This window comes from Dermacentor variabilis, chromosome 7 (genome assembly GCF_050947875.1).
Source record: "Dermacentor variabilis isolate Ectoservices chromosome 7, ASM5094787v1, whole genome shotgun sequence".
NCBI classification, from domain to species: Eukaryota; Metazoa; Arthropoda; class Arachnida; order Ixodida; family Ixodidae; genus Dermacentor; species Dermacentor variabilis.
The window spans coordinates 22363281-22389023 of record NC_134574.1 but is presented as its reverse complement, the minus strand read 5'-3'; the positions used below and the strand labels follow the sequence as shown (position 1 = coordinate 22389023).

The following is a 25743-nucleotide window of genomic DNA, read 5'->3' as shown; positions in this document are numbered from 1 at the left end:
TGGAAATAAAAAAGTTGCAGTTTCACCCAAAAGGCAAAGCATTGACTGCAATAGCAAACTAGTGGACAGCTATATGAAGTAAAGATAGTAGTTTTATCAGCAATATGAACTTGTAAACATAGGCGTACTAAATAAATTACAGTAAAAGCTTGTTAATTCGAATTCCACAGGTATGGTACAAAAATTCGAATTATACAAAATTCTAACTAATGAAAGTCAGAGAAAAAAAATTGTACGGTTAAGGCGTGTATATAGTCCGACATGGCATGAGCACGTGTGCACACATGCTACGTCACGTTGGCATGAACAACGTCTATACTTTCAAGCATTGGTGCAGCCAACATAACCGGATGCGGGCAACGCGATCTGACGTGCCTGACGTCGAGATGGCTCTTGCTCCATCCACGCGTTTGTCCCGCTGACCGGTGCGCAGAAAAAAAAAATGTCGCTGTTTCACCTGAAAAGTGAAGCATCGATTGCGATAGCAAATTAGTAGATAGCTATACGAAGTATAGTCCTCCATAAAGGAAGCAACAAAATCCCAATAAAGAAAGGCGTCAGGCAGGGAGATACGATCTCTCTAATGCTATTCACAGCGTGTTTGCAGGAGGTATTCCGAGACCTGGATTGAGAAAATTGGGGATAAAAGTTAATGGAGAATACCTTAGTAACTTGCGATTCGCTGATGATATTGCCTTGCTTAGTAACTCAGGGGACCAATTGCAATGCATGCTCACTGACCTGGAGACGCAAAGCAGAAGAGTGGGTCTAAAAATTAATCTGCAGAAAACTAAAGTAATGCTTAACAGTCTCGGAAGAGAACAGCAATTTACAATAGGCAGCGAGGCACGGGAAGTCGTAAGGGAATACATCTACTTAGGGCAGGTAGTGACGGCGGATCCGGATCATGAGACGGAAATAATCAGCAGAATAAGAATGGGCTGGGGTGCGTTTGGCAGGCATTCTCAGATCCTGAACAGCAGGTTGCCATTATCCCTGAAGAGAAAAGTATATAATAGCTATGTTTTACCAGTACTCACCTACGAGGAAGAAACCTGGAGGCTTACGAAAAGGGTTCTACTTAAATTGAGGACGACACAACGAGCTATGGAAAGAAGAATGGTGTGTAACGTTAAGGGATAAGAAAAGAGAAGATTGGGTGAGGGAACAAACGCAAGTTAATGACGTTAAGTTGAAATCAAGAAAAATAAATTGGCCTGGGCAGGACATGTAATGAGGAGGGAAGATAACCGATGGTCATTAAGGGTTACGGACTGGATTCCAAGGGAAGGGAAGCACAGCAGGGGGCAGCAGAAAGTTAGGTGGGTGGCAGAAAGTTAGGTGGGCGGATGAGATTAAGAAGTTTGCAGGCAAGGCATGGCCACAATTAGTACATGACCGGGTTTGTTGGAGAAGTATGGGAGAGGCCTTTGCCCTGCAGTGGGCGTAACCAGGCTAATGATGATGATACGAAGTAAGGATAGTAGTTTTATCGGCCGTATAAATTTGTATACATTCGCTTACTAATTTATTTACCTAGTACGGTGTCATGTGCGCACAGGTAAACATGAACACCTCTCGCTTGATGACAGCTGAAGCTCGTTGAAAAATGCTGGAGTAAGGAATCGTGGCAGTAGCAGCGAGCGAAGTGACCTTCGTACAGCTCTCGCTTCAACACGAGCGTAATCTAGAAAGCACATTGCATACGAAGCTACCAGCACTACACGCATGCTGCAAACATCGCACATTGCTTTGAAGATGAGGCCCACACGGGCGCGCACTTTGGTCACGTCGCAGACTGATTTCAAGATACAGCGCCTGCATGGCCGTGCTGTAAGCAGCAGTTGCCTGAGAAGAACGTCCTCCTTCCCCCACCTCCACCCTTGTGCCTCTTGCGCGAAAAGAAAGGCAACGCATCTGCACCGCCTTCCTCGTTCGCGCACGTGACATTGAGCTGCGTTGGCCAGCTCACCCTCGCATGCTTTTGCTCGCACATTGAGCATATGGTGCACAGCAACGATTTTATCGCCCTTGAGCGTTATACGGAACCTCAGTGGAGAGAAGTTACATGCAACAGAAGCTCTGGCCATGCCTGGCCAGGTGCAAACACATCTCCCTCCAGTCAGGCCTAAACAAAAGACCGCGGATGGAACAAGCAAAGCTGCGCGACCCACGTGGCAATGCGAGCGAGCTCCCTCACACTAGCACACTGCCCATCGACGATAGCGTGGAGTTCGAATAAGAGGTGGTGGTGCAGATTTCATTGTGAATTAGCGGGATGTGTTACATATTGCTTTCAGTACATTGCTAGACAGACCACGGTGGCTACTTCAAATTATCCGAAATTTCGTATTAACGAGTTGAATTACCAAGCATGCACAGGCAAACATGAACACGTCTCACTCGATGACCGCGGAAACTTGCTGTCAAAACACTGCAGTGAGGAAACACAGTAATAGAAGCAAGTGAATATACATTCCTGCAGCCGCTCACATCAACGCAAACTAAGTCGCGAAAACATAGCGCAGTGCGGACTCTGTACCCGTCGCAGATGGCTTTCAAGATACAGCGGCCCGGACCGCCCGGAGTATAACGTGCCCCTCCTCCCTACCCTCGCACCCCAAGCCTCACGGGTGACGGAAGGCGGCAAGCATTCTGCCCAATTTCATCCATTGCGTGCGCTAGATTAAGCCGCGATCACCAGCTCACCGTTGCATGCTTTCACTCGCACATACAGCATACGACGTGTACATATAGTCCTGGAGTGTCCATATAATTGCTTTCGCAATAAAGATACCCACTGCGTCCATGGTGTTCCCAGGATACCGGCATGCTATTTTCACAACTGCGAGAACCTTTTTGTGAGTGGCTCTTGGAGTTTGACCAACGTATCGAGTGATCAAAGAAAAAGGTAGTGTTCATCCTAGATACAGTAATCCCTCATTATAACGAAATCGTTTCCCTCGAAATATCGCTTTATTCAAAATTTCTTCTGGTCCCGGCCCAAACGCATGCATTTTAAGCTGCATTACTTCAAGCGCATCAAGAACTTGACCGGCTTACAGCAAAGTGGCAAACGGAGGCATCACCGCTGCCGAGCGGCGGCGACTCTTTTGCATATGCAGTGTCAAATTATTAGTCTCAAATTAGACTCATGCAGGCCCAGAACAGGTCACAAAAGTACCAAGCCCACAACTGATAACCGCCTGGTAACGGGCACCAAGCAAGTGCTGAGTGCTCCTAGCTGTTTACTGCAGAGCAAACGGAAGCTGTCAAACTCCGTGGTGCAACACGCCTGAACCGTTAATCTCAGTTGCAATCGCATCGCTGGTGTTCCCCGTGATGGAATCCGCACGAAAATAATGTTTTCCTGGCACTTCGCGATGGTGGAAAACCACGGTCTTTTCAATGCCGAAAAGTGAACAAAAGACTGCAGGTAGACTTGTGCCATAGCATTCCATGAAGTGCGCTGTATGAGCAAAGTTTTACCACTCTTAAAGAGCACTTATGACGCTGAAATGTGCCAAAAAGCACAAAAGAAGTGTCCCTCGGATTATAAGTGCCATGTTTGATGCGAGGAGCTACGTTAACAAATTGGGAGGACAATGTTGGGGAAGTCTAGAAATATTCTTGCCGCTCACTATAATTGGCCTGCATCACAATAAAACATTGCCCCTAGTTTCATTGCACTTTCGATGGTACAAATCCACCGATAACTTGTCGAAAACATCAAAAACCTGAGCATCGCCAGTAAGGCTGTCAACATGGCGGGTCCCAACGCAAGCTGGTGTTTTCCGCCGATTTTTTCGAGCAGGTTATGCTCGATTCCAGCCATCAGACTTTAGACAAACGGTCTAAATGTGTGGTAGGATCATTGAATTTGGTTTGTAGACATGTGTCAATGGCACGGACGCTACGGTACACGAACACCGACCCTCCAACCGTAGAATTAGCACAGTGCTGTTGACGATGGTGCGAAGAAAAACTTTTGTTTTGCAAACTTCACGGCGGCACAATTCGAGAAAAAATTGCCCAGTGATCATGGGAAGTCCCTACTGCAAAACTGTTCAGTTTTCACGATCACGCTGCGTACCCACAATGAGCGGCTGATAGATTTTTGAACACAACAAACACAACCTCAGACTTGAGCCACGGCATTTGCGGCGCTCTCCAGCATGATGCTCTCGTAGCCTTCCATGAACTCTGCACTGCCCCCCTATAAAAGCGGCCCACAGCCTTCCCCTTCTCATTCGCTCTCCAGTCTGCAAGCCGTTTAGATGCCAGTCACTCCTCTCACTCTCCTTCATGTCAACTCCTCATCTCCTCGCTGCCAGTTTTGACGCCGCTGCTCCTCCAAAGCTGCCCTCTTCCAGCCTGCCCTCCCAGCACAATCTTCCACCAACAGGTGCCCTTCCACGGTTCCTGCTTCTTCGTCTCCACCACTCTGATCGCTTTTCTTCCTCTACACATGAAGCCAATGCCAAACTCGCCATTGCAACTGTAGCCATCACCAGTGCGCACTGACGAGGAAAGTGAGATGCCCTGACGCAGGCATGAACCCAGTATTCTTTTTTTCGGAAGAGGGCCCAACCCAAGGTAACTTTCCTATGCAAATGAGGGGGGTACCTTTACTAGTACAAATATGAATAAAGCCCACCATTCACCATAAAGACATGTAAACCCACAAAAGAAAAATGAAATAAGGTGTATCTCGCAGGTAGGCCTGTGAAATACACCTCTCCTTTACTTGGCAAACAAGGAACCACATCAAATGGACTCGCGCAGGAAAGAAGCGCAGGAGGAACACTGCCAAGAGGGTCATTCCACGCCAAATCAACCAACGTTTTTTCGACCATCACAGATATAGCTGCAAAAATTTCCACATGTTTGTTGGAGTTCAAAACTCATCCTCCACATTTATTTTTCCTTGCCAAAAATTTCGTAGAATTTTGACGACAATTTGTTTTTCCTGCCAAGCTGAGCTAGACGGCATCAATCAACATTTTTTGTCAAAGACACACTGTATGATCCACTCCTTCAAATTGCGTTTATGGCAACCCAAAGATGCGATGTGACTGCAAAAATTGCCAATTTTATAAATATTTGAATACTTCGATTGGTTCTGGTCCTAGCAAAAGCATGTAAAATTGCAAAGTTTGAGTGTTTTTCTCGGATCGTAGAAAAACCTGGAAGTCACATATAGCATATATACTGGTAGCCCAGTTAACATAGTACAGCTGAAAAATATTTAAAGTATCGAAGGTTTAGCAGTTCGCATGGAAAAAAATTGTAAAGTTCCATTTTTTTTTTGCAAAAAACTCCATATTCAAGGTAAAAAAAGGTGCCTTGGTGGTCGGCCTAAAAATATATGCATTATATCATTAGATAGCCCTATGGGTCTACTATGCATGTGAGAAGTTATAAAAAGGTATTTTTTTAACCGCAAGAAATGATTTTTTTTTTATTTTCAGTACGTGGATCACGTAAAGAGCAGACATATATGAAGTGTAGCCATCCTGCAAAGAGATATTGGCAACAAAGTGAGCCCAAGAAACTATTCAGCAAGGGGCTTTGGCTTTTTTATTGTATGCACACCAAGACAAGCGATTTCCAATGCCGTATCCCTGACTTTTTTTTTCCCATGGCTACGAAAATTTAATGTCAACCACGTTTGAATACACAAGCCTGAACATAGCCCCCTATCACTTTTATAGCTGAGCAGGTGCCGGCTGTCGAACAGCTTTAACACTTCTTGTCTTCGACGAAGATGTAAATGCAACTTTTAGTTGAAAAAGTGACGTCGGCTGAAAATAATGTAATGACCTGGTTCCGCTAATGCGCATAGCATTCGAGAACCTGGACGACAGTTCTACCTCCCGTTTAGATATTGCAGCTCTCCGGCACCCAAATTGGTTTTATATGTAAAAGGCTTTCACGTGCCCAGTCGTACAGCTCAAACGGTGTCAAAATCTTCCTTGAGAAAGGCCTTTGTAGGCTTGCCTTGGTAGTCAACCATTTCAGGGTGCCACCCACCCCATCACAGGCACTTTTTCTGTGTGATGTAGCAAAAAAATGCCACGTAGCATCCAAAGTAAAATCTTCCTTGTGGTAGCACAGGTTTGCAAAATTCTTTCTGTTCTTATACTGGGAAGCAGCCCCATCCGAAAAGTAGTGCACATGTTCTACCTGCGGCATGTCTACTTTAAGTTGATCCATCAGCACCTGCTGAAATGTTGAAGCAGCGGCAGTCATATGGTCGAGGTAGTCGGATATCACTACGTACGACTGAACATTTCGTTCGTCAGATGAGTCCGTCGAGCGAGAGTAGACTACAATCGGGTGTACTGTTGCTTGAGAGTTGTCCCAGTATCAGGGTTCGTACAGACTCAAAAAGGGAAAATTCAAGGATATTTAAGGAATTTCAAGGCCCAGTTGGAGTATTTTCAAGGACTCAACACAATGCTACATGCAGCAGTTTTCAATATCAGGTACAAATTTTACTGAGCAAAGTCGAAAAAAAAAAGCATTTCAAGAAACAGCTTATATTGCACTAAACCAACATAATATTACTGAACAAATTCGAAAAAAAAAAAACATTTCAAGGAACAGCTTGTATTGCACTAAACCAACATAACATTACTGAATAAAGTCGGAAAAAAAAAAACATTTCAAGGAACAGCTTGTACTGCACTAAACCAGCATAATATTACTGAACAAAATCGAAGGAAAACATTTCAAGCAACAGATTGTATGGCACTAAACCAACGTAATATATGTTCCATCTTGAAAAACACCCTGCAGTGCATTGCACCAATGTCGAACAGCAATCCATTCTGCAAAAGTGCTAATGGCAACTTCAGGGGAGCTCCTGCCGCTTTTCCTGAATCTTCTGGTTGAGGCTATACAGTTCCTCAGTCTTGCTTCGTGCAGGCTTCCTCAGACTATTTGATCTGACCACATACTTCAGATCATAAGCTGCTTCTGCCTTTTCGGCATACGTACCCGCTGAAGCCTGGAGGTCAGCTATTGTTGCCTCGAGTTTCTTTTTCTTTTTTTTTTCCATTGCATCGATCTCTTCGTCGATGCAGCGCCTCTTTGATTCCCTTACATCATCACTTTGCTTCTTTTTTTCTGCTTCCAGATATGCAGCATACTGCTGCCGGGCAGCTGATACAGCAGTCCTCAGCTGTTTTGTAATAGGGACATTAAGGACGCCCTCTGCCTTGTCCACAGCGTCGCACACAATAGGTTGCGAAATGTGCGACAGGTCTTTCAGGTTTTCTACAGCAACCTGTCGGTTCACGCTAAACCCTCGCTCCACAGTGGCCTGTCCGTGGCTGAGCACAAGCAAAAGTTTGACAATCTTCCCCAATTCCCCATATGATGAATTAAACTTCATCAGCTCAGTCAAGAACTCGTCCAACCTGTTTACATTCTTCTCAAACATTCGCAGGTTATGCATCTCTTCCTGCAGGAACTCGGTGTACTCCCCCAGTACAGTGTCTCTCTGGTGCTCAGACATTCTGCCCGCTGTAATGAGGGCATACAACGCTCTTCTGAAGCCAGCCAGGCACTCATCTAGTTTAGTACACATTTGTTGTGGGTCCAGAGAGGACAAACTCCTAATGATTGGGAATCTCAGTGGACTTCTCTCAAGCACCTTCTTTGTCACACTGATCAAGAAGCATTTGCATTCCATGCGGAACTGGAACACGTCCTTTTGGCTTTGTTTTAGTTTTCCAGACAGTCTGTTTAGCGGCATGGCCTACATCCACCTTTTAAAGTGGAGTGTGGTTCTCGGTGCTTTCAATGTCCACCATCAGCAGACCAGTGGCTTCTTTTGCTGAAGACAAGACCGAGCACTTCAGAAACTTCGTCAGTAGCTTCCTGACCACAGTTTCCAAGTCCCTTGCAAGAAAGAACACCATGGGCTGATCCGTTTGGTACTCAGTGAGGAATCGCTTGAGGGTCATGGCCACACCCAGTGCAAATTGAAGCTTTGCTAGCAGTAAGCCATCACTGGCAAACTCACACAAGTTGTGAAATGATCCACACTTTGGGGGGCTTACTTCCTTCTTCCTTGCAGCTGCAATAAACTTCTTAATGTCACACCACAACAGCAATGCTCTATCACATGCACATTCTCCAACCACCGGTGGGCAACAAAGTTCAGGGGAAAAGTCTCCTGACCGGTAACTGCTGAGAAGTCCTCCCTTCTTGCAGGAGAACCATGGAAAAGCGCGCTCAACTGGAGAGCAGACAGTCAAGTCCCTACTTACTTGCTGTAACACCTGCCCTGTAGGCGTTGTGCATGGTGTGGAGGCCACAAGTCCCAATGTCCAGACATTGAACTTGGTATGCTTGACGCAGGTGCTCTTGGAAATTCTTGAGTAACTTCAGGTTAACAGTGGGACCATCCATTGAAATCTGAAGAATTTTCTCAAGAGGGAAAGGCTCGAGCACAGTCAGCAGCGTTCCTTGGATGTCCTCGGATGTCGAGTGCCCCATAAACACGAAGGTATAGTACCTCATTGCCACCTTGTGAGATGAATTCCGAAACCGGATGTGAACATCCAATTGTTTCCGCTGGAGATAGTCGTTCGTGGGCTCGTCGAAGAGTACCACGTAGTAATCGCAATCTTTTATTTCCCATTGCAGAGCAGATAAAAAGAAGGGCCTCAGACCATGGCACGTCACATCGGCACATTTTTTCTCTCCGCAAGAAAATGCTTTGGCCACACTGTCCGGGAACATACGCTGGAATAGCTGGCCTGCTTCCGACGACGACAAATAGGAGAAATGCGATGTGACAACCTTCAAAGTCCACAGAATCTCCGCATTCGTCACCTGCTCGTGTGCCCTGCAAGCATCGTCTAGGTTTCCCGATTGCGAAGGAGATGGGACGGCTGACTGTTGCCCCGTGCTTGGAACTAAGTATCTTCGCACCGAGCTGTTGGCTGCAATCTCCATGACGCCAGCATGCTTAGCACTCTTCATATGGCTCTTTAATGCTGACTTGCCCATGTTGGCGATATCGAAGGTCTTTCCGCAAGGCCTGCATCTTGCATGGTGCTCACTCGTCGTATCTAGTGCAATCCAGTATTTGTAAGCCTTGTTGTGAAGCCACGCGCCTTGAAATTTGCTTTTCCTAGGCATTTCCTTTGTATTCAGATGTTTCAGCCGCAACAAGTCAGGTGCAGAAGCGACAGCACAATGCAATGCCGTCAACCACCATAACAAAGCGCCAAGATTGGATTGGATTGAATCGGCTCAAGTTGGCTTCAGAGCCGAGTGGCTCCAATGTGACTAACCGTCGCGCAACATTGGCTATATTAGCACAAACTGATTTTTTACGCCTGAAACGCATATATTGAAGCACGGTACTGAAAATGCGAATATTTTAACTGCGTTTTTTTTTTGTTAATAGTCATTTGCATGTACTACACGAGGAATTCAAGGATTTTTAAGGAGCAGCAAAAAGTCCAAGACTTTCAAGGGCCTTGAAAACGAAATATTCAAATTCAAAGGTTTTCAAGGTTTTCAAGGACCTGTGAGCACCCTGCAGTATATTGACTGTAGGGCGCTGAATGAGAAAGCTGTAGTTTTCAGAGAAATCCATTACAACTATGGCTTCTGCAGGCGTGAGAGCGGTCTTCAAATTGTGTAGGTGCCGAGCTTGGAGCTTGCTGACAAAGTGATGCGATATTAAGTTACACCATCTCAAGGAGACGGTCTACGAAGTCATTATGGGTAAACAACATTGTTTCCAATTGGCAGCACACTCCACTAGCCCACTGACGGACAGAAATACTTGCTGCCAAATCTCGGTTCAGTGGAGGAGAGCTCAATATCAGCGATTTGAGCGACGAATCTCCTGGGCAATTGCTGCATATAGCAGTCATACAGCACTCATTCGTAATCTCACACACAGTCATCTGAAGGAGCGAGTCGATTGTTTGTAAAATGGCCAAGGACTGCAGCATCAATTTTACATTTTGGTGGTAAATGCAAACGCAAACGGAGTGCGTTCCCGGAGCACCAGCAAGTAAACAGTGGCATGGCCTCAGGTAGGCGAACTTAGAAAAGCCGCACTTCAGCTCTGTGTTACTTTTCTTCCATTCCTCGTGCGCTTCCTTAGATTCCTTTGCAGCAATCTTTCTTGCTTCACATCGGACGACGTCTTTCTTGCCTGGAAGACAGACAGATGTATGTTCATCCTCATAGAACTTTATTATGCTTCTTGTTGTTCTCTTGTCTAGTGGTCTACTTAACTTTGATGTAGGAGAGCCCAAAATTCCTCCCTGTTGCGTAATTTTTATAGCAATGCTAACTTGACTTTCCGATGCATTAAAGCACTTAGCAACTTCTTTTCGGGGCCATGAACGAGGCGCCAATGCCAGAAGAGAAATTTCTTTCGACAGTTTTCTTTCTCGTATGAATCGATCTCTCACGTCTTCAAGAAGCTTTTTATAGTCTTCCGCAAGTACGGTGGTTGGTGCTATTTATAGGCTACGCCTTGCACTTAAGCATCCTTACTATTATCATTGGGCAAGGTGCCACCTGCGACAGCCACTTCTTCCTCATGGCGCTTCCGTTTTCTGCTCGAGGTCCTTCCAGTCCCATCTCATGGTGCAGCACAGTTTGTTGAGGTGGATGCATACCCTTCAAATGTAGACTCGCATATTGTTTCACAATCTGCCAAGCTCTTATTGGCTGCGTCTAACTGCACCCGCATTTGGAAACACCTGACTATACATTGTGGATAGAGTCTCTCAACAGGAACCAGCCCCAAGAGAGACACTGCTGTAGCGAGGCCCAGAGATATGACCCACGTACCCCGACGGTTTGACCCATGGACGGAGAAAGGGTCCGAGCACATCTTTCACGCACATAGTGTCGTGAACTTCTTAATATAGACGCAATAATGGTGTGCGCATACAGTTTCTAAACTGTCCTAGTTGCTTTTCGCACGCAATACCAGAAGACTAAGTTCACGTTCATCTAGGCTGTTAGTTCTAATCGGGAAGGTGTTTTTCACTTGTGTCGTCTTAGGACAGTCTCTGGGTCCCAGTGAGCAGGGAAAAAGGTGTTCGTCTGAAAACAGAAAATTAATTCAGCGATTTCAGGGCCAGATTTGATTTATAATGCTTTGCGTGAACGATGCGAGCGCTCTTTCTGTGTACAGTTTATACTTATGTGTAAATATTTCAATTTATGAATGTATGAAACATACCTTTCAAATGTGCAGGACCCTCTGGGGAAATTAAAAGGAAGCTTTAGGTCGGGCTCAACTTCGACGCGGCCCATTCAAATACATGTAAAACGCAAAAATATTTTTCTGAGATAAGCCCTGGACCGATTTTAATGAAATTTGTTGCATTTGAGAGAAAAAATTAAATTCTATGACTGTTGGAAGGGGATTTTCGATTTAGGGCTTGAATTTTGTTAAAAAGATTTTAAAATATTCAATCTTCCGAAAAAAATAGAAGCCCGTAGTTTACAAATTCATAGCTCTGCATCAAAAACAGGTATCGCGGTTCTGTGAACGGCATCCATTAGATCATTCAAAGCGGACAAATTTGATATGTCAATTTACATCTTACGTGAATTTGTTTCGTTGGTTACAAGGGTTCTGCAAAAGCTGTATTTCCATATTACTAAATTTTTTTTATACTAACATATCAGTTTTGTCCGCTTTAGATGTACTATTAGTTCCAATTAACAGAATTGCATTATCGTTTTTCGTTGGTGAGTTACAGAGTTGTAAACTTGATAGTTTCGTTTTTTGAAAATTTACGATTTTTGACAATTTTTAATAAAAAATTGACGACCTAACTCGAAAATTCGAAGCCAACAGTCACTAGATTTCAAGTTTTTCTTTTAACTGCAACAAACCTCGTCAAATTTGGCACAGTGGTTGCCGAAAAAGACGAATTCTCCTTTTACGTGTATTTAGCAAGCTTTTAAGTTCCATGTGCAATTGGAGGATGGTTTACCTGGCACACACCAAGCACAAGCTGCATTGCACTGAAGCGTGCGTCTGTTCGCAATGAAATGCAGATGATCACACCGTCTCCCTTTCGTCTGCGTTGCAGACGATGCTTGCTTTGTCGTCTGGATCCCAGACAAGCAAGCCTGGGCCGCGGAGCACCCGAATCAGTGCTCTACCTAGCTTGACTCGTGTCGGAAAAAAGCCGGTGCTGACACGGAAATTCAAAAAATCATTTCTTGCGTTTAAAAAATAATACCTTTTTATAACTTCTCCCATGCATAGTAGACACATAGGGCTATCTAATGATATAATGCATATATTTTTAGGCCTGGGCTACCAGTACATATGTTATATGTGACTTCCAGGTTTTTCTACGTTCCGAGAAAAAAACTCAAACTTTGCAATTTTACACACTTTTGCTAGGGCCAGAACCAATCGAAGTATTCAAATATTTATAAAATTGACAATTTTTCCAGTCACATCGCATCTTTGGGTTGCCATAAACGCAATTTGAAGGAATGGATCATACAGTATGTCTTTGAGAAAAAATGTTGATTGATGCCGTCTAGCTCAGCTTGGCAGGAAAAACAAATTGTCGTCAAAATTCTACGAAATTTTTGGCAAGGAAAAATAAATGTGGAGGATGAGTTTTGAACTCCAACAAACGTGGAAATTTTCGCAGCTATATCTGTGATGGTCGAAAAACGTTGGTTGATTTGGCGTGGAATGACCCAAGAATAAGTAAACAAGCAAATGTTTAAAATAGAAATTTCTATAGTAGAATACAATTTAAAAAAAAAAAAACCAGCAGTTATCAACCAAGGCACACCAACTGCATGAGGTTGTGTTACTCTGCCAGCCAATCAGAGAAGCAAACAAAATCATCGTCATGGGGTCTTTTCAAAGTGGCGTTCTACTTAATAGTTCCAGAGCGTCCACTGTTTTTAAAGATTTTTTTTTATCGGCGGAAGCGATTAGGTGTGCAACAGAAATGGACAAGGTATATGGAGTCTGCGCATTTCACTCTTCAGAAGTCTGCGGTACAATTCATTTCACTGCTGAGCCCGTTTTACTCGTGAAACTTCACTGCCAACTGAAGTGAAACTTGACAATAAATAGTTGAGCGAAACAAGCATTTTATTTCAATTCAATAAAGAATTAGGCTTTCACCATTTCACTATTATAGGCGTGGTATAACGTATAAAATTACGTGTTAATAATTTTATTTTTGTGGTTACCGCCTTATTTGGGTAACAGGAAAAGCTTGAAGTATAAATTATTTGCAGCCTTGCGGTGGGCAGGGCTTCATGCAGACTTAAGTTGTATCCGACTATAGTAGTGTTTTTTGAATTAGCTCTGGAGGAGTTATAGAGAAATACATATTTGCATAACAATCACACTTCTTTCAGATCCTTCGTTTACTGCTCTACCAAGTGGCAAAACCGACTCATAATGTTATTTGGAAAGTTCCATAATGATGCATGGCCACCAGTCCCGTACAACCACATAGAGCACAGGACACTGCGGTTCTAGATGTACTGCACCCACCGCAAAAGCATAGAGAAACACCCATATAAGCACAGCAGAGAAGTGGCTACGTCAGACGGTTTGACTGATAACTGTAGAAGCGCCATTCAATACACACGGAATTGTTCTCCACTTCCGGCGGCGTTTTCTCGACTTCCTCTTTAAATAAGATGTTGATCCATAAATATAGTTGCAGGAAGAAAGCAGGCCCACAAGTGTAAGATAATGTATATTTACAACTGATGTTAATGGCGTTCAGGCAACTGCCAGACTTCGTCTTCGTCTAGTCCAATCCAACTTCTTCCTTCCCTGCACCGTAACATCACCCTCCCGGCGGGGTAGCTCCGTCCCGGTGCAAGTTATAGAGCATCACTTAATGGGGGGACATAGGGCTTCAGCCTGGCGACGTGAACAACATCGCTGATGATGTTGGAAGGCACTGAAGGCTGACCGACTGGGGCAATCTCGTATGTCACGTCGGACAGTTGGCGTAAGATCTGGTACGGACCAGAATAACGGCAAAGTAGTTTTTGCGACAAGCCGACGCGACGTGAAGGCGTCTAGAGAAGGACAAGGGAACCAGGTGAAAAATGGGAGTCTCGGTGCCGAAGGTCGTAGCGTCGCTTTTGAGAAGCTTGCGAGACTGTGAGGCGATGATGGGCGACTTCTCGGGCCTGGGCGGCAAAGTCAATAGCATCGCGAGCGTAACCAGTGCTGGGTGATTGTACTGCAGAAGATAGCAACGTGTCAAAGGGCAAGGTGGGGTCGCGGCCATACAACAGGTAAAATGGTGGAAATCCGGCATGTCGTGACGGGACGAGTTGTATGCGAAAGTGATGTATGGTAAAGCGACGTCCCAGTCGTGGTGATCGTCGGAAACGTACATGGCCAGCATTTCAGTTAGCGTGCGGTTGAGTCGTTCGGTGAGGCCGTTCGTTTGAGGGTGGTACGCGGTAGCAATCTGGTGTTCTGTAGAACAGGAGCGGAACAGATCGTCGACGACTTTCGATAGAAAGTAGCGGCCGCGATCCGTCAGCAACTGGTGAGGGGCGCCGTGGTGCAGGTTGACGTTGTATAGTAAGAAGTCGGCGACATCTGTAGCACAGCTGGTTGGTAGCGCTCGTGCGATGGCATATCTCGTGGCATAATCGGTTGCTACAGCAATCCATTTATTTCCTTTGATGGAAATGGGAAAGGGGCCAAGGAGGTCTAGGCCCACCCGGTAGAAGGGCTCTGTAGGGATATCAATTGGTTGCAGCATAGCAGGCGTCTTCCGGCGCTGACACAGGTCGCAAGAAGCGACATAACGGCGCACAGAGCGAAAAATGCCGAACCAGAAGGAGCGTCGCCGCAGGCGGTCGTATGTACGAGTGATGCCCAGATGTCCAGCAGTAGGAGCGTCGTGAAGTTGCTGGAGCACGGCTAGTCGAAGGTGCTTGGGAACGACTAGGAGGAGCTCCGGGCTGTCAGGACGAACGCTACGACGGTATAAAGTTCTATCGTGCAAGGTGAACATCCGGAGGGACGGGTCATTGGGCGAGGAGCTTAGGCGTTCCATAAGTGTTCGAAGAACAGGATCTTTGCGCTGCTCGTCGCCAATATGGAGGAAGGCGGAGAGGGATAGAACACTGATGTCCGAGTCTGCATCGGTATCGTCCGGTTGATCCACGGGATTGCGGGACAGGCAGTCAGAGTCTTTATGCAGGCGCCCTGATTTATACATAACAGAAAATGTATATTCTTGTAGACGCAAGGCCCAACGTGCAAGTCGTCCAGTTGGGTCCTTCAAAGAGGAGAGCCAGCAGAGGGCGTGATGATCGGTTACGACGCAGAAGCTCCGACCGGAAAGGTACGGCCAAAATTTCGCGACCGCCGATACGAGCGTGAGACATTCTCTCTCAGTAATGGAGTAATTTCGCTCGGGCGTGGAAAGAAGCCGGCTAGCCTAAGCGATGACACGGTCTTGGACCTGTTGACGCTGAGTGAGGACAGTACCGATGCCATGACCACTCGCGTCAGTTCGTACTTCAGTTGGCGCAGAAGGGTCAAAGTGTGACAGAACTGGGGAAGTTGTAAGCCGCTCAATCAGGGTAGAGAACGCTTTCTCCTGCAGTGGTCCCCAAGAGAAAGAGATGTATTTCTTAAGAAGGTCAGTGAGAGGGTGAGCTATGTCGGCAAAATTTTTCGCAAATCGCCAGAAATAAGAGCTTAAGCCCAGAAAACTACGGACACTGTTTGTTGAACAAGGTACAGGAAAATTTCGCACGGCGTGAACTTTCTGTGGATCAGGTTGGATTCCGGCAGCGTTTACGAGATGGCCGAGCATGTTAATTTCACGGTGACCGAAATGGCACTTGGAGGAGTTTAGCTGAAGGCCAACCCTACGAAACACGGAGAGTATGGTTGTGAGGCGCCACAGATGGCTCTCAAAGTTCGGCGAAAACACAATCACATCGTAGAGGTAACAGAGGCATGTAGACCACTTCAAGCCGCGCAAGAGAGAGTCCATCATGCGCTCGAATGTAGCTGGAGCATTGCATAAACCAAAGGGCATGACTTTAAATTGGTACAGACCGTCCGGTGTGACGAAGGTGGTTTTCTCGCGGTCCATCTCATTGACGCTAATCTGCCAATAGCCGGAGCAGAGGTCAATTGATGAAAAGTATTGGGATCCGTGAAGGCAGTCAAGAGCGTCATCAATGCGAGGCAGGGGATAAACATCCTTCTTTGTTATCCTGTTGAGGTGACGGTAGTCAACGCAGAAGCGCCACGAGTTGTCTTTCTTCTTTACTAAGACAACTGGTGATGCCCACGGGCTACTTGAAGGTTCAATGATGTCCTTGTCCATCATCCTGTCTACCTCTTTTTGTATGATCGCCCTTTCTGTTGTGGAGACATGATACGGCCACCTATGAATGGGGCTGGCGTCACCAGTGTTGATGCAATGCATGACAACAGATGTCTGGCCAAGCGGACAGTCGTCTAAATCAAAGATGTCCCGATAAGATGACAGGAGGTGACGAAGAGCTGCTGTTTGCTCGGAAGGAAGGTCAGGGGCGATCATCTTAGAAACATCGTCCGCAGGCGTCGAGTACGGAGGAGTGGGTGACAAAGGTCCGCTGGTACTGACGAAGGATTCAGAGGTCAAAGAAGAAATCTCAAATTCTTCCAAAGGAGTGATATGCGCTATGGCGATACCGTGTGGCAGCACATGAGACGAAAATCCAAAATTGAGGATGGGCATGCGAGTGCAGTTTTCGCGGATCCGGACTAAGGTGCTCGGCAGGGCAATATTGCGCGACAAAACCACGTCAGTAAGCGGCGACACGGCGTACTCGCCCTCTGGTACGGGAGGACAGGGCGTCAGGAGGACATTAGTAACCGCTTGTGGAGACAGCCTTGCGAACTCAGCAGAACATAAGCGGTGTGAAGCACAAGTTGTTGTGTTGGCAGGAAGCGGCAGATCCAACTGTACAACACCTGTGGAGCAGTCCATTTGGGCAGAGTGTTTCGAAAGGAAGTCGAGGCCGAGAATTAGGTCGTGCGGACAGTGTTCAAGGACGATAAATAGAACAACGGTATAATGGACCCCAATGGTCACACGTGCTGTGCACATTCCAAGGATAGGTGAAGTACTCCCATCGGCAACTCGCACAGTGCCCAGTACGGCAGGTGTCAGAACCTTCTAGAGCCTTCGGCAGAGAGCAGCGCTCATAACTGAAAGCTGCGCTCCTGTATCAACGAGAGATCTAACAGGAACGCCATCAACTTCGATGTCCGGTAGGTTTCTACATGTAGGCAGGGTCAACAGAGGATTTGTGGGCCGGGTCGTAGTTGCAGCTTCACCTCCAGGAGCTGTACCGCCTAGCTTCCCGAAGCGAAGCAAACGGTTGCAGAAGGGGACGAAGAGCGGTGAACGAGAGGCGAATGGGACCTACGACATTGCAGAGACGGGGAGCGGCTAGATCTTGGTGCAGCACTGTCGGCGTTGATGTTCCTAGTCAGCGTATAGGGCGAGAAAGTGCGATTGTCTTGTACTTGGCGGTAGTGACTCGGAGACGACCACCGAGGAGGCGACGACCAGTGGTTGTGGCAATGACGGGCGATGTGTCCAATATCGGAACAATTAAAGCAGATGGGTTTATCATCCGCTGTGCGCCAGTCAGCTGGGTTGCGATGAGGTGGCGGAAAGCTTTGCGTCTGGGAGCGAGCGGCCGGAGAAATCTGGTAGGTGTTTGTTTGGCGGACCGAGCAGAGAGATGGAATGCCCAAACTTATTATTTCCTCCCGAACGACCACTTGTATGAGGGAGATAGTGGGCACACTTTCCCGACAGTCGAGACGAACTAGAGCCGGAGCCATGGCCTCAAGCTCACGGCGAACGATGCGCGTGATATCTTCCGGTCCTGCGGGCTGAACGAACCGCGGCGGGTCTTCGCAAGAAGATGTCACGGTGGTATTGAGCAATCGGTCGAAAGTTTGTGCGACGCGGCGGCCCTTCGCTTGTTCGAAGCGCCGGCACTCCTTTACAATTGCATCCACAGTGGCACAATCCTTACACATCAGGAGACTGAAGCCATCGTCTGCAATACCTTTCAGTATGTGACCAATCTTGTCTGCCTCGGTCATTTTGTCATCAGCCTTGTGACAGAGGGCCAGCACATCCTGTATGTACATGACATAGGATTCTGTGGACGTCTGAGCGCGGCACGCAAGTTCTTTTTTTGCTGCCAGCTGACGACCGACAGGTCTGCCAAACAGGTCTCGCATTTTTTCTTTGCAGACATCCCAGCTCGTTAGGTCAGCTTCGTGTGTGTTGTACCATCGCTTCGCAGTTCCTCTTAGATAAAATATCACGTTTGCTAGCATCATTGTTGGATCCCACCTGTTGTCGCACACTCGCTCGTACATCGTTAGCCAGTCCTCGACGTCGGCGTTGTCCGTGCCCCAAAATGTCCCTGGGTCCCGCGAATGAGTGAGGATGACCGCTGGCACGGGTTGCTGAGGCGTTGTCGCTTGTGTCGGTTGATTTGCCATTGTGGCGGCAGGTAGATGACGTCCGCTGCGAAGTTCCGTGATTGTACCCCGCACCTCCACCAAAATGTTGCAGGAAGAAAGCAGGCCCACGAGTGTAAAATAATGTATATTTACAACTGATGTTAATGACGTTCAGGCAACTGCCAGACTTCTTCTTCGTCTAGTCCAATCCAACTTCTTCCTTCCCTTCACCGTAACAATATTTTCATAAACATTGGTTAAATTTGTTAATTTTTGCTTTTCCTTCCTGTTTGGCTGTTGCCTTGGCTCTCTCCCTTAGTAGATCGCTTAATTTCTCAACTCCTTGTGACTCTTGTTTCCTGTTACCAATTTTGCACGAAAAGTGCTGTACAATTAAGAAAAAACCAGACGAGGTAACAGGTGACAGTTATATTGCTTATGAGTTTAAGGGTTATTGCAGGGTTTGATGATGGATGTTTTTTCGCATTATTTTATTTTCCACCTTACCTAACTCATATCGCAGGTATGTGGTTCCAGGGATCTGCCAGCATCGCGGCGAGTCATCACTCAAGGAAATAATGAAGCAAAAGGAAAAGTTCCAACGCAATTGGCATTTTCTCCGGCTGAAACTCGTTCCACGAGCATGCCGACCAGCTGACTAAGAACCGAATCCCTTTCCTGGTTCCTGGATCAGCCTAAACAAAGAAGGTTGAACTAACGAAGCAACAGCAATGCGCGTGACCATTGAATATATGGTGACAACTGAACATATCTTGAGTTAATCGCGCAGGCACCGAATCTATGAGAAAACTGGCCTTAGACCCCAAGAGATGCCGATAACTACCACCATCCAAAAGGACTGAAAACGGCAGGAAAATGTTGACCACTGAATAGCTCTCAAGTCTCAACATTGATTTGGCGGCACTTTAAAAATGTGTGAGGAGTGGTGGCTTGGGCAAGGAGGCCTGCCCCCCCCCCCCCCCCTTCCGGGTGCGTGCCTGCCCTGACGAAATTTAGAAGATTCTGCTTTCTGCATCGCCCACCGCATTCAGTAACTTTGGCGCTGACGGCCATGTGATTGTGTGTCATTCGGAGTGCTTCGTTAGGCATGCCTCGCGTGTGCTTTTGTGGTCTACAGTGATGAATGGCTCCGTCAGTCTCTGGGTGAAAGTGTCTGACTTTGGAACAGAAAGTTCTGCTGATAAGAGAAGTTGTGGCGACACACTCGCGCACATTTCTGCGCACGTTCCGTCTTCTTATCATCTGGCCCAGCATAACACAGCTGCACGCTGGACAGCATGGTCGATAAAACATAGCACCACCGCCACGTCACCCGAGGTATGCGTCACTGACGGTGGCTATAAGAACAGGCTGCCTGGCTGAGAAAGACCGCCTTCTACCTTCCACTACTGGGATGAACGTAGCGTTGGTATGCCCGTCCGCTGCCATCGTTAGTCGAATAAAGAAGCGTTACGTTTTTATGTTGTGATTCGTCCTTCAGCAGACACGACATCCCACAAAGTGGAAAAAGGTGGCTGGCAGAAAACTGACATTGCGAAGGAATTCGGTATACCGCCGCCTACTTTATCAACTGTATTAAAAAAACAAGGAAGCTGTGCTGGATGGCTTTGAAAAGAGCTTCTCGGTGAAGAGAAAGAGGAATCGCGATTCGAAATAACCCAAAGTTGAATGTGCACTTCTACAGTGGCTGAAAAATGCCAGGAGTGCAAATCTCCCCGTACATGGACCGGCACTTCTTGCAAAAGCCAAAGCTCTTGCCCTCCAAATGGGCCATAAAGATTTCAAGTGCAGGAATGGCTGGCTTGAGTGGTTCAAGAAAATACATGGCGTGACCTTGAAGTCAATCGGCAAAAGCGCAGCCATGAACCGTGACGCTCTAGACGTGTGGCGCCAACATCGGCTCCAAGCTGGACTGGAAAAGTATGAAGACAAAAACACCTATAACCTAGATGAGGCTGCATTTTTCTACAAGATGCTACAGAATCACACATTCACTACCGCTGGCGGATCCTCACCCAGAGAAAAACACAGCAAGAAGCGTGTCACGGTGCTGTTTGGTGCCAATGCAACAAGCGAGGACAAGCTTCCGTTGTCGATACTGGGGAAGGAGAAGAAGCAGCAGTGCTTCCAAAATGCAGCTATTCCCAAGGAATGCATCTACATAAGTAACAAGCAAGCATGGATGACTGCTGCTATATTTGATGGCTATGTGCACCTTCTGGACAGACCGTTTGACGCAAAGAATCGGCAAGTGTTTTTCATAATTGACGATTGTCTGAGCCATGGGAAGATCGACAACCTCAAGGCGATTGCTGTGAAATTTTATCCTGCAAACACCCCCACGGTACAGCAACCGATGGATCAAGGCATCATTGAGACAACCCGGAAGCTGTACCGCAAGGCTCTTTTGCAGCGCATGCTCTTAGCGTACGACGCCAGTGAAGAGGTACAACATTGATTTGCTTGGTGCGATCCATTTACTGAACTTTTCAAGGAAAGAACTCGCACCTTCGAAGGTCGCCAACTGCTCTGGCCACACCGGCTTCTCTCGCGCCATCGTAAGCGACCCTGACGATGACCAGACTGAAGATGACCAGACTTGTAGCTATCTGTACGAGACTGTTCATAAAATTGCTGGCCAAGAGGTAGAAGGCGACTTCGAGACATTCGTGTTGGCTGACGCTGCTGCTCCCATGGTCGCCCCAGTGACGGATGCTGAGATCGTAAATGACGCTGTTGGTGGCCCCAACGAGTACGAAGAGCCAGCGGACAAAGAGCCACGTGAAGTGCCAACTATGGTGCAGATGCGGCAGTACCTATGCCTGCTGCGAAATAAGGTTGAATGCATGGGCGGCGACCACGTCCTCATGCAATGCTTCGTAAAGTTAGAGCAGGGGTTGCTCACACCCTGAACTTGAAACAGCTAAAGCTCACTGCCTTTTTTTTTTCACCTGAATAAAGTTTTGCTTCACTGAATACAATAAATTTTGACTTCCTCGCAGTTGTGGAGCAATTATAGCTCGACTGCTTTAGCTTTTCTCGAGTGGTCACTTATATCGAATTACCACTTATAACGAATTTTCTTACCCTCCCACTGACTTCGTTATAATGAGGGATTACTGTAATTGTAGTGCCTACCGACTCCATGCCTAAGCTATAAAGCGTGGAAGTTTTTTCCTGCCCCCGAACATGACGGCAAGCTTGCAGCCCATGGACGCCTGCATGATCACCAATTTTAAGGCCATGCATCGTCGCCGCATCTTGAACAAGTTAGTCATGTTGATGGACATGGCCACATGGACAAGCAGGGAGCAATCAGAATTGAAGATCAATCTATTGATGGCTGTGCAGTTTATCTTCCGTGCATGGTCCGAAGTAAGTGCTTCTACAGTGTGGAACTGCTTTAGGAAAGCATGCCTTGTCCCAAGCAGCAGTGACTTATACGAAGCCTGTGAATATCCTACTGATGAAGTGATGCTTGAACTTTTGGTCCGCAGTTGATGAGGATGTTTCAGGACTCGAAGCGTTTTTAGATGTGGACAATGCATTAGAAACATCAAAACTTCTAACTGATGAGGCGATCATCGTGAACGTGCTTGCATCGAAGAGCGATGACAGTGGTGACGCGGTAGGGCAGGCTGCCTCAACATTGTTCTCACAGGAGACCCTGCAGATGATTCTGTCACTCTGGGGCTTCATTTTCACGAGGGACCTTCCGCTGCAATACATGGAGCACCTGGATGCCTTGGAGAAGGATGTCAGCACACTTTGTGTAAAGCAAGCAAGGCTGACGGACAGAGTTTTCTTGCGCAAGCCAGTGAAAAATATGTGGTGAGATGCTTATGATGATCTTGCCACACCGTTTCTTCTGGATTTCTGAAGCTGACAGGCTGCCGCGGCAACCTTCTCACATTTTTTAAAAGGCTCCTTTTGGGGCTGCGATGCCTTGGTGGAGCTCGCATGTCACTTGATGCCCGTGACTCCTCTTTGCAGTTGTTATAGCAGTGCCATTCTTGAACGCCGACAGCCGCAGCTTGTTACACGCAATTGAAGCACGCAGGAAGCAGAGTTAAACAGTTAAACGGGTAACGCAATCAGCAGCCAGATGGTGAAGGTGGTGGGGAGGGGTACTGGCCTCTCCACCATTATAGTTTCCTCACAACAGCTCTGCCATTTCCCTATTTTTTTTTCATGCAACCTGGTTACAACGCTTATCTGTTATAACAATAAAATTTTCGTGGCACTTCAATATTGTTATAAGTGGGTTCGACTGTATACAGTACATGAGTAATGTATGTGTGTATGAAATTTGTAGTGTAATCAATAGTGGTATGTCAATCCATTCCATGGTGTGCCACAACATATCAAATGATACAATGGCATTGGACATCACATGGGAGACGTCGAGTCTTTTGTTCATGAATCAGTCTTATGTCAGCCACACTCGTGCATGGCACCATGCAAAACAAATGATGGACATATAGAAGTGCATTTATCAAAGCAACAGATGTATGTAGACTCCGCGTATGCACTTCACATTGGATAAAGTCACTTTCATGCATAAAGTCATTTGAGCTTCTTAATAACTTTATGGTTCCAGAAACAATAATCCCCCATTTGTTACAATGACAGAATGTTATTGGATATTTAAAAAAGTTCATATTTCATTTTGTACTAGCAGCATATTATTATCTGTTAAATTATGATATCCCGGTAAATCTGATTTACTTGGCATTATTGAGCTAGTACTATTATGAAGTAATTTACAACATTTGTGTAAACATACTGTGACATTACAGAAAATACTGAGCTGCTTTGCATTCTGCCAGCTTCCTTGGCACAGAACAATCAATTACCTGCTGAACTAGAATGTATAGTGAATTTCAAAACTTTGTAATTTTTCAAGTTCAACAAAAAATCCAATGTCAGGCCAGGTATATCTTGCAACCTGTACAACAGTACAACACTATGTTATTTGCGTACACATGTACAGGTAGCAAATGTTAAATACAGGCAGTGGGCACACTCGGAAAATATTCTCTTTGTCAAACTCCTATTCACATAAATTTTCGATGCCAACTGTGCTACTAGTCCTGTGGGTGCGTTAAGTCAGTGGTATGGAGCCCATGGTATGAAAAAAATCTGACTCAACTGTTTTTCAAGGCAGGTGGCGGGGCACACATTGTTGGCTTTGATGTTGTTGGTGATGCTGCGCAGGCCAGCTTGCCACACCTGTAGAGAAGGCATTGTGAGAAAAATTCAGGAGTCTAAAAAGAGTACAACAAGTTGACCAGTGCGTTTTTTTCCATTTAGCTTTCTTTTATTTTCTCTACACCTATTACGACTTTCCTCTCTCCTATCTTTTCTGTTCACTTGGATCTTCTTCATGGCCACCGGATTATTTCTTACCTCCTTTGTTCCTCTTTTTTACAACAAAAGTACTACTACTACTTTGGAGACTTTGTATACTATGTGTGGGGTCTCTCAGTAACAAACACAGCAGCACCAACATACAAAAGGGGCATTCATTGCTCCTTCTATAAAATGCCAGCTATTCGATAAATGAAGAGTTGGCATAAATTGAAATGCAAACTGAGAATAGGTGATCGGAACCTCTGTTCTGCATAATTATGTATAAGTGCGCTGTGCAATTGCTCAGTAGCCAGTTTCTCAGTAGGGAAAATCGTACATGTATGTATTGTCATTTCGGACCCTGCTACAGATGCAGCTGAAATTGGAAAGAAAAGCAAGTCGTTTACAACTTTTCAGGATTTCAACTTACACTGACAGCAGAACGAACAGTTCTTCGGCGAAACATCCTGAGGGATCGAGGAAGTTAGACTCGCCATGCAGAGATACCAAGCAAATGTTTATCCATACCGAACCCTGAGGCTTTGTTTACAGGTTCAGTACCGTGAATGGAACCATGTCAGAGTGATTGTGTTCTGCAATTTTAGTGCTGTGCTCTGAAGCCATATGAGCAGCATTTTTCAGAGCAGTCCCGTGGGGTGCAATAACAAAACATGGTCAGTCTCCAAGTGCCAACATTCTGCAGCTCAAAAAGTGAAAGCAACTTCCTGTACCGCTCGAGCTATTCACGCTTTCAAGTGGCACTAGCATTGGAATATTGAAGCCATTTCTCATCAAAGCTGCATAACTACAACATCGACTCTCACCATAGCATGTGTGATGCAGGGAAGCCAGATGTCAGGAGGCATGATAGTCATGTGGAAAAGACAATGTCAGGGAACATGAGAGAGCACAGCATGCCCACAAAGTCTGGTGCCTCAGCACGAATGGCATCAACGAACACCCGTGCCACAGCAGCTGCTGTGCACTGCACACATACATATTTGGAAATATTGGCACGTGAAAAGCCCTCCAAAATTTTTCAACCCTGCATGGGAGGTTTACTACATGCAACAAATCCCTTACAACTTGATGGAAAGATATGAATTTTTATTTTGCAAGAGTGAGAAGTGGGGCAAGTTGGTTCTGCCATAGACCAAACGTTAGTGAAAAGGACCAGAAAAGTGAGGATGACAGGACACATGCTAACCCTCTCTTTGCTGGTATAATGTTTAGTGTCTCATTTTATTACAAGTTTTTAATTGCAAAATTATGCTTGCACACTGCCTTGAACTACAAAAGAGCAAAATGCCTGTGCCCTTGCATCTTGACACCAAAACTCTTTCAGATAGCTAGAGAAATTTGCCTGCTATTTGATGGAGCAACAACTCATTTCATATTGTTCCTCTAGAAACTGATAAAAAGAGAAATTTGTTCATGTCACCTGAAAGTCCCTACAGGTGTTTGCAAAGCTTGAAATGCATATTTAATTTATTGCAGTTTTGCTTAGTTCTTTGATTCTGCTGCAATCTTCTTTTCATATATAAGCCAAACTTTTCGCCCACCTCATTAAGGTGCCAGCAATGCCAACTGTCTATCCTACTTTTGTAAGTAGAATTCATTTAAACATAAATTAAAAGCATATAGAAAAAGGTATCCATGTTATCTAGTTTTGTATAGAGTAAAGGATGTGAAAATCATGAAATATTATCTCAGTTGAAAAGCCCCAAGTGTTGTGGTTTTACTCCAATGAGAAAATGGACCTAATTGCATTCTGCTTGAGCTTTGCAGCTTCTTACACACACGAGTGTCTGGTAAGTCTGCCCAACAACTGCTCAAGAACTCTGCTCAACCTC

At 45.9% G+C, this 25743-nt stretch overlaps 1 protein-coding gene and 1 pseudogene across 1 annotated transcript in view; both read right to left on the bottom strand.

Moving 5' to 3' along the window:
• The window catches only part of LOC142588567 (1-phosphatidylinositol 4,5-bisphosphate phosphodiesterase beta-4-like), a 208676-nt gene that overhangs the window by 111899 nt on the left and 71034 nt on the right, over nt 1-25743 (bottom strand). The window contains exon 7 of the mRNA XM_075700406.1: nt 23691-23770. Coding sequence (XP_075556521.1) covers nt 23691-23770 — 80 coding nt within the window. The remainder of the gene's footprint in view (nt 1-23690; nt 23771-25743) is intronic.
• Nucleotides 6086-9024, bottom strand: LOC142588064 (uncharacterized; annotated as a pseudogene).